Raw genomic sequence first — 13,872 nt, 5'->3', positions numbered from 1 at the left:
ATACTTTCAGAGAGTTGATAAAGCCCAACTTTGGGTGTGGGCATAATGTAAATCTTTTTAAATACACCAAGGAGTGCAGAGTCAACTGTGTTTTTTTTAAGTTAACACGTTTAATTAGATGTTCATTTAAGACATTGACTATATGGCTGTATTTTTGGTTCAGTTTGTGGGAGGCAATTATTTGATTAATTTTACATTACCAAAAAATGCACTAGATACTTAAAAGAACAAATGAAAAGGGGTACAAATTTCAAAAGTGGCTAAGTGATATAAGAACCAGAGTTGTATTTTAAGAGATTTAGGCACTTTGGCTCAGATCTTTAAAGGTATTTAGATGCCTAATCCCCATTGATTTCAGTAGGAGTTAGGTGTCTAAATCAATTACACTTAAGCTATTCAGTGCCTAAGTCACTTTTGAAATTGGAACTAAGGCTCCTAAGTCACTTAAGCAGTTTTGAAAATTGTATCCAAGATCTTTCTCCAAAGATCATAAAATAATAGAATCATAGGACTGGAAGGGACCTTAGGAGGTCTTATAGTCCAGTCTACTGGACTCAAGGCAGGGCTAAGTATTATCTAGACCACCCCTGACAGGTGTTTGTCTAAACTGCTCATAAAAATCTCCAAGGAGGGAGATTCCAAAATCTCCCTAGGCAATTTATTCCAGTGCTTAATCACCCTGACTGTTAGAGAGTTTTCCAAATGTCCAACCTAAACCATCCTTGCTCCAATTTAAGCCTATTGCTTATTGTCCTATCCTCAAAGGTTAAAGAGAAGAATTTTTCTCCCTCCTCCTTATAACAACCTTTTATATACTTGAAAGCTCTTATCTTGTCCCCCCTCAGTCTTCCCTTCTCCAGACTAAACAAACCCATTTTTTTCAATCTTCCCTCATAGGTCATGTTTTCTAGAACTTTACTCATTTTTGTTTTTCTCTTCTCTGGACTTTCTCCAATTTGTCCACATCTTTCCTGTAATGTGGTGCCCAAAACTGGACACACTACTCCAGCTGAGTCCTGGAGTAGAGTGGAAAAATTACTTCTTGTGTCTTGATTATAACACTCCTGCTAATACATTCCAGAATGATGTTTACTTCTTTTGCAACAGTGTTACACTGTTGACTCTCATTTAGCTTGTGATCCACTATGATGCCTCAGATCCCTTTCTGCAGTACTTCCTCCTAGGCAGTCATTTCCCATTTTATATGTGTTCAACTGATTGTTCTTTCCTAAATTGAGTACTTTTCATTCGTCCATATTGAATTTTATCCTATTTACTTCAGACTATTTCTCCAGTTTGTCCAGATCATTTTGAATTTTAATCCTATCCTCTAAAGCACTTGCAACCCCTCCCAGTTTAGTATCATCCGCAAACTTTATAAGTGTACTCTCTAATCCAGGGTTCAGCAACCTCTGGTACATGGCCCATCAGGGAAATCTGCTGATAGGCCAAGACGGTTTGTTTACCTGCATCGTCCGCAGGTTCAGCTGATCGCAGCTCCCATTGGCTGCCGTTAGCTGTTTCAGGCCCATGGGGGCTGCGGGAAGCAGCGCGTGCCGAGGGATGTGCTGGCCGCCGCTTCCTGCAGTCTCCATTGGTTTGACATGATTTGTTCTTGACAAAGTTACTTATCACCTTATTATCTCCTAGGTGTCTTCAAATTGATTGCTCCATTATTTTTCGGGGTACTGAAGTTAAGCTGACTGTTCGGTAATTCCCTGTGTTGTCCTTATTCCTCTATTTCTAGTTTGGCACTATATTTGCCCTTTTCCAGTCCTCTGGAATCTCACTTGTCTTCCACGATTCCTTGAAGATAATCACTAATGGCTGAGAACTCCTCAGTCAGCACCTTGAGTATTCTATGATGTATTTCACCAGCCATTGGGGACTTGAAAACATTTCACTTGTCTAAGTAATTTTTAACTTGTTCTTTCCCTATTTTATCCTCTGATCATACTTCATTTTCACTGGCATTCATTAAGTTATATAAACAATTGCTACTAAACTATTTGGTGTAAATTGAAACAAAAAAGTCATTTAGCACTTCTGCCATCTCCACATTTCTGTTATTGTCCCCCCCCATCCCCGTCATTGAGTAATGGGCCTACCCTGTCCTTAGTCTTCCTCTTGCTTCTATTGTATTTGTAGAATGTTTTCTTGTTACCCTTTATCTCTCTAGCTAGTTTAATCTTGTTTTGTGCCTTTGCCTTTCTAATTTTGTCCCTACATATGTGTGTAATTTGTTTATATTCATCGTTTGTAATTTGACCTAGTTACCACTTTTTGTAGGATTCTTCAATGATCTGAAACTCAAAAAAGATCTCCTGGTTAAGCCAAGGTGGTGTCTTGCCATACTTCCTATCTTTCCTACGCAGTGGGATAGTTTGCTCTTGTGCCCTTAATAATGTCTCTTTGAAAAACTGCCAACTCTCTTGAACTGTTTTTTTCTCTTAAACTTGCTTCCCAAGGGATCTTACCTACCAACTCCCTTAGTTTTCTAAAGTCTGCCTTCTTGAAATTCATTTTCTTTATTGTGCTGTTTTCCCTTCTACCATTCCTTAGAATCATGAACTCTATTCTTTCATGGTCACTTTCACCCATGCTGCCTTCCACTTTCAATCTCAACCAGTTCTTCCTTATTTGTCAAAATCAAATCTAGAACACTCTCCCCCAGTGGCTTTCTCCACCTTCTGAAATAAAAAAAAAATTGTCTCCAATATATTCCAAGAACTTGTTGGATAATCTGTGCCCTGCTGTGTTGTTTTCTCAACAGATGTCTGGGTAGTTGAAGTCCCCCGTCACCACCAAGTCCTCTGCTTTGGATGATTTTGTTAGTTGTTTATAAAAAGCCTCATCCATCTTCCCTTCCTGGTTAGGTGGTCTCTAGTAGACCCCTACCATGACATTACCCTTGTTTTTACCTCTTTTATCCTTACCCAGAGACTTTCCACAAGTCTGTTTCCTATTTCAATTTCAACCCAGTCCAAGTGTATACATTTTTTATATATAAGGCAAAACCGCCTCCCTTTTTTCCCTGCCTGTCCTTCCTGAGCAAGCTTTACCCTTCTAAACCAATATTCCAGTCTTGGGTATTATTCCACACAGTGTCTATGATGACAACTATGCCATAGTTGGGCTTATTGACTAGCATTTCTAGTTCTTGCTGCTTATTCTTTTCATCTTTCCTAAAACAGCCCGGTTCCAGGGACGCGAGTTTTCTTGTCTGTTTTAAATTTCTGCAGCCCTGGACTTTTTTTTCCCCCCTGGCCTTGCTATCTTGCAGGTCTGTGCAGCTGGATTTTTTATTATTATTATTATTATTATTTTTAAGGCTGCTCAGGAAAGCCTTAAGCCCCTGTCTTTCTTGGCTGTCAGCCAGGTCTTGGCTGTGAGCAGTGTCCTTGCGCGGCTGGGGCCAGCATCTTATCTTCCGACTGAAATGTTGAGTTAACCTGTGCTTTTTTTTTGGGGGGGGGGGGGTGTCTCTCATACCTGCAAAGGAAACTTCCACTCCCCACTCACACACATTTGACCCTTCCCAAAATGCTTTGCAATGCTCTGCCTTCCCAGGGGACTCCCTGAGGAAGGGGGCCTTGAGGTGTAACACCCTGAGGGACAAATCAATGAAATAAGGGACAGTCCCCTGAAATAAAGATGCATGGTCACCCAAAATGAGACTCGCAAAAATTGGGCACTGAAGTTGATCTGGAAGCTTTCTCTGTGATGTTCGAGCAAGTGGAGATGGCAATCCAATGGCCACCTGAGCAGTGAGTCTTCATGTTAATGCTGTACCTGACTGGGTCAGCCCAGCCTGCGTACCAAGGGCTGGAAGCAGCATCAGCAGATTACACCCAGGTGAAAGTGTCTATATTGGGCTACCTTGATATCATGGAATAGGCTTTTCAACAGTGATCCTGAGAGGAGAAATACCCCAGGTGGTGTGGCCCTGCATAGTGTCCAAGAAATTAGGAACTTGTGTTGGCAATAGTTGAAGTGAAGACTTAGACTTGAATGCAGGTTGCTGAGTTTATCTTGGAAGAGCAGTTAACCCACATACTCCCAGCAGCAGGGAGGGACTGGGTACTCAAACACCAGGCAGAGACCCTGGCTGATGTGTGAAAGATCACCTTAAGCAAAGGGGTCCATCGAGTTGAAAGAGAACGTAACCAGGAGTGCAGTGGCCTGACAGCTTGGCTCCAGGCTCAGAACCACCAGCCTCTAAGGGTCCCAGCAAACTATGGGGCCCCAGGCTGGTCTCCATCAGAAAACCCAGATGCCTTAGACTGTGAGACCCAGATGAAGTGCCTTGAGGCTCCTGCAGTATTCTCACCAGGAAAACCAGGGAGTGGGAGTAGGCAGGCTAGTTAGGGAGGTACTACCTCAAATGCTAGGCCCAGGGCCAGAGCCCATCCAGCAAATAGTGGGAGTTTGCTTTTCAGGTGGGCATCTAGGACACCTGTATAACAAATGCCCCTATATTGAATGTAGTTATGGATAGGTGTGGATGGCAGAAAGTTGAGCCTGTAAACCAGTGGTCTCCAACCTTTTTACACCCAAGATCACTTTTTGAATTTAAGGGCAACCCAGTATCTACCCTGCCCCTTCCCTGAGGCGCTGCCCCTTCCTCGAAGCCCTGCCCTGCTGACTCCATCCCCCACTCCCCCCCCCCATCGCTTATTCTTCCCAATTCTCACTGACTTTCACTGGGCTGGGGTAGGGGGTTGGGGTTCAGGAGGAGGTGTGGGGGTTGAGGTGCATTAGTGCTCAGCAGATCCTGGAGTGAGCCTATAAGGACATGTATTTAAACCTGATGATTGGAGACTTGTCCTGCTCCCCAGTGCAGAGTCCAAACTATTCACTAAGTGGCAGGGACCATATGGAGTAATACAGCAGGTGAGGCACATTAATTATGAAAGCAGATGGACCAGGGACCCAAATGAGACAACTTCTCTGAGATATTGTCATCTCATCTGTGATGAATCCATCTAATAATTCAACATCATGTCCAGAACTGGGGCAACATGCCTGGGAGAACCATTGGCTGCTTCAAAAAAAATATGGAAGTGTGATGCAGTGAAATAGGAACTCTGTACCATGCTGGAGATAGGAGCCATTGAAGAATCTCATAGCAATTGACGAAGCCCAGTTGGCCTGGTCTGTAAACCAGATGGCACTATTCTATTCTGCACAGACTTCAGAAAGGTTAATGTATATTTCTAAGTTTCATGTGTACTACATTACCTGAGTGGATGAACTACTAGACTGTGTAATTAGTCTAGTGGTAAGAGCAGAGAACTATGAGTCAGGTCTCCTGGGTACTGTTTCTGTCACTAATTGACCATGAGGAAGTCAATTGACCTCTCTCTTTACTCATTCTTAAATGGACATAATCGTCTATCTCATAGAGGAATCGTGAGGATTCATTATTGTATATAAAGCATTTTGAGATCCATGAATGAAAGCTCTTATATTAATGCAAGATATTTTTAGTTTTGCTTCAGTTTAATTTTCTGCATCTATTTATATATTTTTACATTTTCTTTTCAATGTGAAAGAAATGCATGATTGTTCAAAAATATGGCTTCAACTTAGGGCTTGTCTACACTGCTCCACAGTTCAGACTACCACTGCATGAACAGCAGTGTGCACGAAAGTGCTGCTCTGGAACCCCCCCCCCGTCTCTTCAAATAGGACTACATGCAGGTGACCCAGGAACCTTTTAGTTTTTGCCTGCAGTGTCTATACAGGAAGTTACAGTGCAGTACTTTGGTGTGTCCTGCTCATCACACTTCTGTAATCTGAACTGTGAGGCAGTATACACATAGCCTTAGAGTGTGGGCCAAGTTCATCCCTCAAGTAAGCAGGTGCAATGTCATTTGTCAGATTTTTCACTTGCTTACACCAGGGCTGAATTTGGCCCCATGTATAATACCACCAATTCAAAAATAAAATAAAATATGACTACTCCAACTACTCATAAACATCCACTTGACAAATGCAGTTTTATTTGTATAGTAAAAGAGATGTATCCTAAACACAGAAAACTAAAAATACGTGGTATTGCAATTTGTATAGTTATAGTTCTGTGGTACAAGTATTTATGTATAGTTGTATTTCTGTGCTTATGTAATCACATATAGCACAGTTACACAGCAAGTAAAAAGATTTATCAGTAGTACTGGTAAAATAATTACTGTATATAATATACAAAGAGAGGAAAAAGCAAAACAAGTGCTTGAAAAAACTTGTAAAAAGGGAGCAAAGATACAAGGCTAAGCTGGCAACCAGAATTCTTCCATACTTCAGGAAGAAGCAGAGCCAGAAAACCACATGAGAAACATTATGTCTGAAGGAGAAAGGATTGTGTAAGATGGGATGAAAGTTCTGTATCCAATATATTAAATGGCACCTGGGTACCTGTTAAGTTTGCTTTTTGCTAGTAGCATTAGTGGTGCAGTATGTATGCAGATAGAATCTGTACATAAATCTAAAAGATCAGCAAAGGGAAAATGTTAACCAGATGCTGGTAAACAATGACACAATGTGATGAGGTAAGCTCACCGCTCATACACTTTAAGATGTATATAAATGGGTTGTGAAATGTTTTAAAAGCTCTCTCACACCAGCTGGATGGAAATATCTGAAATGTCAGCATTGTGTAGCTCACCATCTGTGTATCCCCATTTTTTCCTCTATTTTAAGGATTCCTTATGTTGGCGAGAGAAAAATGACTCTTCTATAGTTCAAATGTGCTTGTGAAAAGGTTAAATGGGATTTTCTTTTTAAAGATTTGCTTTGTTCGAAATAATCATATGTAAAATAGCAACTGGTAGTAACTTGCAAATAGTAATAATACTTAGCACTTTTATGGACTACTTTTTATCATCAACGTTTTTACACATATCCAATACATACATAATTAAATAAAATTAATAAGGCCATAATTACCATGAAACAAATAGCTGGGGAAATAAAGTGTAGCTATTATCTTTTAATAGAGGGCACATATTGGATGCTACTGCTGTTTGAATGCAAGATGGCAAAAAGTGAGCCTGAGAAACAATCCCCACCCTTCTTTCCAATGTAATTGACTTCTATCCATTGTGATCACATCATTTTGGGGTCAGCCTTAGGAAAAGCTGTGGAGGTATCCACATTGTTAAGCAGACTGTCACCCCTGGAAGATTATTTTGTACTGGAAAAGGAAAATTAAGTCCAAAAAACTTCCATTATTATTTAATATTCATATTGCTACTACCAGGCAAAATGACAGGTTGGACCCCATTGTGCTAGGTGGTGTACAAACACAAAACTTCCATATCTTACCTATAGACAGAATATGGATAGGGCTCTAAAGTAAAATTCATACAAGCAAAGAAGGAAAAGAAGAGCCAGAGAAAAAGGAGAAACTGGATTTTTCTTCCCAAATAAACAGTAACATGTGATATAGAATGTTCTTTAGGTTTTATCTTCTAGCTAAATCTTATTTTTGTTAGGTACAGTTCTCAAGTTGGTTATTACCAATCAGACACCTGAGTTTAGGTCAGAGTAAAATTGTTTATTGTTTAATAATTGTCCTTTATCCAGGAATAATGAAAATTAATTGGATGCAAACAAAACACAAGGGAATGTTGAAGATGTGATGTCTTCTGCCTAAGGAATATTCAGTAGGCTGTTTCATATGATTCTGATTGGGGAGAATCATAATAGAGATGTAATTTTAACCACAGCATCTCTTTTTTCACTTAAAAGAAAGTTGTCTATTCAAATATTCAAAGCATGCATCTCTGGATTTCTCTTTAAGATATTATTTTGATAATTCTTAGTTGAGTGTGTGTGGGTTGGCTGTTTTTTGTTTTGTTTTGTTTGTTAGTACTTGAGAGAGCCAGTGATGTACATGTGGTTTTGTTTAATTTTACTGTTATGTTGGTGAATAATGTTGAACCCTTTTTTTTTTTAGGTAGCAAGTGTTTAGCTAGGGATGTTAGACCCCTATTTACTGTGAAAATATATATATAGTATTTGCATAAACAGTGCACCCCTTTTCAAAGTCCTTAATACAGTCAGTGATCTGGACTTATTGTTTGTCTTACAAAATTATTTGTAAGGGAAGCCATTTGAAATTGTGCTGACCATGAATGACCTGGAAAACTCCCCTGCTTTCTATAGCATGTGGCAGCAGAGTGCTCAGTCTGTCTGTATAGCTGCTTGCTTTATGGGGTGACAATTCACAGGGCAAAGTCTGTTGTCAAGAAAACAAACAGCTTTTCCTCAGTTCCTATTGGAGGTGGGCTTGAATTGCCTAAATATTCAGGAATGAAAATCACACTGAGACCCATACACTAAAGTGACCTGCACAGTAAAGTGTCTGCTTGGGCAGGGATGGTGCTCCTTGGCTTCTGTTTGCCAGAAGCTGGGAATGGGTGACAGGGGCTGGATCATTTGATGATACCTGTTCTGTTCATTCCCTCTGGGAGAGCTGGCATTGGCCCCTGTTTGAAGACAGCATACGGGGCTAGCTGGACATTTAGTGTGACCCAGTACAGCTGTTCTTATGTTCCTCTATGTCTATTTTGCCCAGATGGCATAAAGAGGGAAAGGAGAAATGGAGGGGGTGGGGGAGGTGCCTTTCTCTGCCTTCATCTTAGCCTCTGGAAGCTCCTCTTAGCATCTCTTACTCTATAGCCCCCTAAAGGGCAGCTGCAATGCTGCCTCTTCCAGCTGGCGGTTCACCACAAGTAGTGCTGTTTGCTTTACAAGGGGGGGGGAGCCCCAGTTCTTGCCATCTCCTGCCCTCTAACTCCCTGTGCCTCTCCCTTGCCCTCAATACTGCCCCTCCTCCTGCCCTCCTCTCATCAGTAGTGCCCCTCTCCTGCCCACTCCCTTCAGTGCTGCCCCCTCCTCCTGCCTCCGGGCTGCTCCTCTCCCCTTAGTGCCGCTGTCCCTCCTCCTGTCCCCTCCCTCAGTGCTGCCCCCTCCTCCACCTGCCCTCCGGGCTGCTCCTGCCCCCGCCTCAGTGCTGCCCCCTCCCTTCTATGCTGCTGTCTCTCCTCCTGCCCCAGTGCTGCCCCCGCCCCACTGCTCCTGCCAGTCCTCACCTTCCTCCTTTCCCGCTTCTTCCCGCCCTGCTGACTCCCCCCTCCCCCGCGCGCCGCGGTCTCTGCCCCCAGCCGCTCGGCGGCTGCTGTGTCCCCCCCCCCTCTCCCCTCCGCGCGGGGCCCCGGGGCCACGTGCCGCCACCGGAGTTCGGCCCCTGCCCTCGGCTCTGCCATTGACGTCACATTCGGAACGGCCTCAGCCCGCGGTCCCCCGCGCGCCCTCACTCTGACACACACACGGGAGGCGGCAGCAGCAGCAGCAGCCGCCCGCCTGCCCTTGCCCGCTGCACCAGCTGCCTCCTGCTCCGGCTCCTGCCCGCCCCGGCCGCGCTCGGCAGCCAGCAGCGCCGCGCTCATGAGAAGCGCCCGCCAGCCCTGATCCCCAGTAAGGACCCGGTGCGACTGCCCGCCCCGGACCGCGGCTCTGCGGAGCCCAGCTCGGGGCAGCGCCCGCTCCCGCGGCTCGTGCTGCAACCCCGCAGCCTGCCCCGGGCTGTGCCCAGACACCCCACGCCGGGCCAAGCGCAGCCCCTGGCTGGGCTCAGCTCAGCGCTGGCTCGGGAAACGGCGGGTTCAGCACCACGGTCAGGGCTCAGCGCCCCGGCCTCGTTTCTGTAGCGACTTCCCGCTGGTGGCGGCGCGTCGGCGTTTATTCTGCCCGGGTATTTCTGTGCCCCCCTCCCCTGGGCAGGTTTCCCTCCCCCCGCCCCGGGAGTCTGGGGGCAGGGGAAGGGAGCCTGGAGCTGCCCCCGCCGCTCACTTTGTGCTGATTTGCCTCATCTCGCCTCTTCTGCTCACAGGCGGCGCACCCGGCTTCGGCAGAGATGAATGAAAGCGGCTCGCTCGATGGAACCGGGGTCCCTTTAGCCCGCGTTCAGGCCAGCGATGGCAACTCTTCCCTGGAGCTCTCCTCGCAGCTCCCCGTCTTTGCCATCAACCCCTGGGACGTCGTGCTCTGCATCTCCGGGACTATCATCGCCTGTGAAAATGCCATCGTGGTGGCCATTATATTCTACACTCCCACCCTGAGAACCCCTATGTTTGTGCTCATTGGGAGCCTGGCCACAGCGGACCTACTGGCTGGAGTTGGCTTAATCCTGAATTTTGTTGTTCAATATGTGATCCAGTCAGAGACCATTAGCCTTATTACCGTTGGATTCCTAGTTGCCTCCTTCGCTGCTTCTGTGAGTAGCTTGTTAGCCATCACAGTCGATCGTTACCTTTCCCTGTACAATGCACTGACTTATTACTCAGAGAAGACTGTCCTCTGCATTCATATGATGCTGATCGTTACCTGGGGGGTGTCCCTCTGTTTGGGACTACTACCTGTTCTAGGCTGGAATTGTCTAGATGACTATTCATCATGCAGCATTGTCAGACCCTTGACCAAAAGTAATGTGACTTTACTGTCTGCCTCTTTCTTTTTGGTTTTTATCATCATGCTTCATCTGTACATTAAAATCTGCAAAATAGTTTGCAGGCATGCACATCAGATAGCTCTCCAGCAACATTTTTTGACTGCATCTCACTATGTTGCTACTAAAAAAGGAGTCTCTACACTTGCTATAATTATTGGGACCTTTGGAGCAAGCTGGTTACCGTTTGCAATCTATTGTGTAGTTGGAGATCTTGACTACCCTTCCGTGTACACTTATGCCACACTTCTACCTGCTACTTACAACTCTATGATCAATCCTATCATTTATGCCTACAGAAACCAAGAAATTCAGAGGGCCATGTGGGTTCTTTTTTGTGGCTGCTTTCAGTCTAAAGTGTCCTTTCGTTCAAGATCACCCAGTGATGTCTAAGAGACTTTTCTTTTTGTAGTGCTGCCCAAAGAGACAATCTACTTAGTGAATTACAGTGCCTGTAATGAACTAGATCCATGTTGTGAAGTTGTTGAAAACATGCTTAAACATTAGCACTTTATGTATATATATTTGTATTATTTGGAATGTTCAGGTATGGAGCTTTCAGTTCTGTAAAAAATGTGGTTGCATACAAAATGGTACATCATATTTGTAAAATGAAGACATTCCAATACTGCTTAATTATAGCACTTTATTTCTAGCTGCTGAACTGCCAAACAGTGTTGCCACTTCCAAGGGCAGAGAGAAGGGAAGTGAAATGTTGTATTTTATGTGTAAGTGTGAGTATATTTTGCTGCACAATGCTGATAAATTAAAACATTTTGTACACAAAGAAATAAATGCATTGAATGTGTAATTTTATTTTGTGTGTTTAACTGATTACAGAGATATAAAAGCTTGAAAGCCTGCCAGCTGAGCAAGCTCCCTTTTTGTTTAATATAAAAAGCTCACCCTGTACTTGTATCTAAGGAAACTTTATTTTACATATGCAGAGAAAATATCTCAGAAAAATGCTTAACTGCTATTTTGATTGGTTTCTTTCATTACCCTGACTAGTATTTATTTATCTTCCAGGAAGTAAGTACTTAAATATCTTATTGATTTTTGTCTCCAATTCTCACAGGGTCTCTTTTATTCATAGGTTGGTCCCATATTAAAATATTACATTTTAAAAAAATTAAGGGGAAAATATCTAAGATGCTTTTGAGTTTCAGCCTAAACTCCCTTATTTCTCCCCTTAAAGGAGAAATAAAATCAATTGATTTGGGGGAAAAAATCAGTTGGTTCCTTAAAAGCCTGTACAAGGCCATCATAAATTGGCTTATGTGACCATCCACTGTTCTGAAGCTAAATGTATTTCTCTTTCCTTCCGCTTGATTGAACTCTAACACTAACATGGAAGAATCACTTGAGTGCAGCTTTGTTGTCTGCCTGTCTTGGAGCAGTTTAAAATTTTCTGACAACCCAGTGGCTTAGTGGAGTGATTTATGCCAGGAGCCAGGTGAACATTACACATAAGCTTTGAAGGATTTGTTCACTGGAGATCAAATTCCTAGACAACTGATTATTTCAATAAAGCTACATTGTATATGCAGCACACTTCAAAAATATTGCTGAGCACTTTACTATTTACATTCAGTGAAATTATGATTTATCACATACCCTTTCAACTTTTAAGTACTTTTAATACTAATATGCAATTTCACTGGTAATGAATGACTTTTCAGTTTAAGAGTAATATGATCAAACAACTAGAACCCAGACTCTCATAACCCTTATTAATCAAAATTTTATTTATTATGTATCAGCTGCAGTTTTTTTGACTGCAAAGGTTGGAAGAGCCTCAAATAAATGTTACAATAATCAGTCATAGAAGTGACAGCATCACTCTTTAATATCTCCATAATCAAAGGCCTTAATCAGGTGGTGTTATAAAGTTGATATAAAGTAGCCTCTGTGATATGTCAAAATGCCTATCAAATGAAAATTATGAAGACGTTAGTACACGCAGGGCCAAATTCATCCCTATTTTAACTCCATTGAAGTAATTTGTTCCCGGTGTTTTTGTACTCAGATGTTATATTAACAAAATTAATCGCCAAGAGACATGACAAACAGGTGGCTAGGACCAGTCAATAAAACTTACCACCTTCTAGGATTTAGCTTTATAATTCGTTGTTATCTCAGCCTGAATACCATCAAAACTATACATTGAGACTGCAATAGGTTTTCTGATTTAGATAGGAACTATCATTCCAGTAATTAAAATTTCTTAACAGAGAAATGGAAGCAATTCATAGTTTTTTATCCTCATACAATCTTCAGGTGTGTTTTGATTTACATTTTTAGACCAGCATATATAATATTTACTAGTTAATTTATTTTTCATTTTGTTTGTATAATGTGAACACATTTTATTAACCATTGTCTCAATAATTTACAATAACATTTAACAAAACTGAAAATAATCTCTTAGTTTAAATTAGTAGTATTGTGATTTTAAAAAGATTTTAATATTCATTCTTCTACTATTGTAATGAGCATCAAATTTATTTTTAATGATCACAGCCATTTGTAATAATTTTTTTGGTATATACCATATTAAGAAACCTTTTGCTGATCAAGCTAATAATTCCTGGGAAGGAGTAAACCAAAGTGGGGATGGTATTTTGATTTTGTTTTGGCTACCCCATGGACTGGAATTGACGTCAATCTAGTTGCAGTAAAATATGGCCTTTCATTTCCAGAGTCTTGATCTGCAGGGATACCTGAGCAGAATAATATTAGCACAGACTACAAAATATCTGCCTCCTCAAATCAGATCTCAGTCTAGAGAAACAGAAAGCATAGTCCTTGGCTGAAAGTACCATGAGAGGAAATCCAGTAATTTTATAGACCTATATTACATATTGTTTTCTTGATAAGATTGCTATATAAAGTAAAGAAGCAGGCATTTGCTTCAGAAGATGGTGTTACATTTGCAGCCTCTGCACATACACGATCTTAAACTGGCAAACTGGTGGCTTACCTTGGCTGCTGAATGATTTTTGACAAAAAATTGAATCATACACTGGAATTTATATTACAAATCAACTATGAAATATATCACAATAGTCAACAAGAACCACCACTTTGAGGGCTGCTTCTACCAATTGTGCTTACTATGTAAAGTCAATCCAATTAACGTATTAGGTCTGATCCTGTATTCCCAAAACCCACACTGAAGTATATGGGGAATTTTGCCTGTGTAGGGACCTCAGAATTGGGATGGTAATCTATTATAAAAATAGTCACGCTGACAAACTCTTATTTCCATGAGACCTCTGCCAAAAATGAGCCCTACCCTTGGAAATATTTACACACATAGGCCCTAAAGTACACCTCTACCCCATTATAACGCCACC

The 13,872-nt window shown here is 42.1% G+C and overlaps 1 protein-coding gene across 2 annotated transcripts in view; it reads left to right on the top strand.

The window, feature by feature from the left end:
* GPR6 (G protein-coupled receptor 6) overlaps window positions 1–11,212 on the top strand; it is a 68,166-nt gene extending 56,954 nt beyond the window's left edge. Inside the window, exons 1-2 of one of the 2 annotated variants that reach the window (XM_039529158.1) lie at window positions 9,390–9,483; window positions 9,899–11,212. In XM_039529158.1, coding sequence (XP_039385092.1) covers window positions 9,923–10,906 — 984 coding nt within the window. In that variant the 5' untranslated portion in view covers window positions 9,390–9,483; window positions 9,899–9,922 and the 3' untranslated portion in view covers window positions 10,907–11,212. Of the gene's footprint in view, window positions 1–9,389; window positions 9,484–9,898 lie in introns of those variants that run through there. The other variant, XM_039529157.1, reaches the window with a different exon arrangement.
* Window positions 11,213–13,872: the final 2,660 nt, after the last annotated feature.

The sequence above is a fragment of the Mauremys reevesii genome, linkage group 3 (genome assembly GCF_016161935.1).
Source record: "Mauremys reevesii isolate NIE-2019 linkage group 3, ASM1616193v1, whole genome shotgun sequence".
NCBI lineage: Eukaryota > Metazoa > Chordata > Testudines > Geoemydidae > Mauremys > Mauremys reevesii.
Note: the sequence above shows the minus strand (reverse complement) of the source record. Positions and strands in the feature narration are given on the sequence as shown.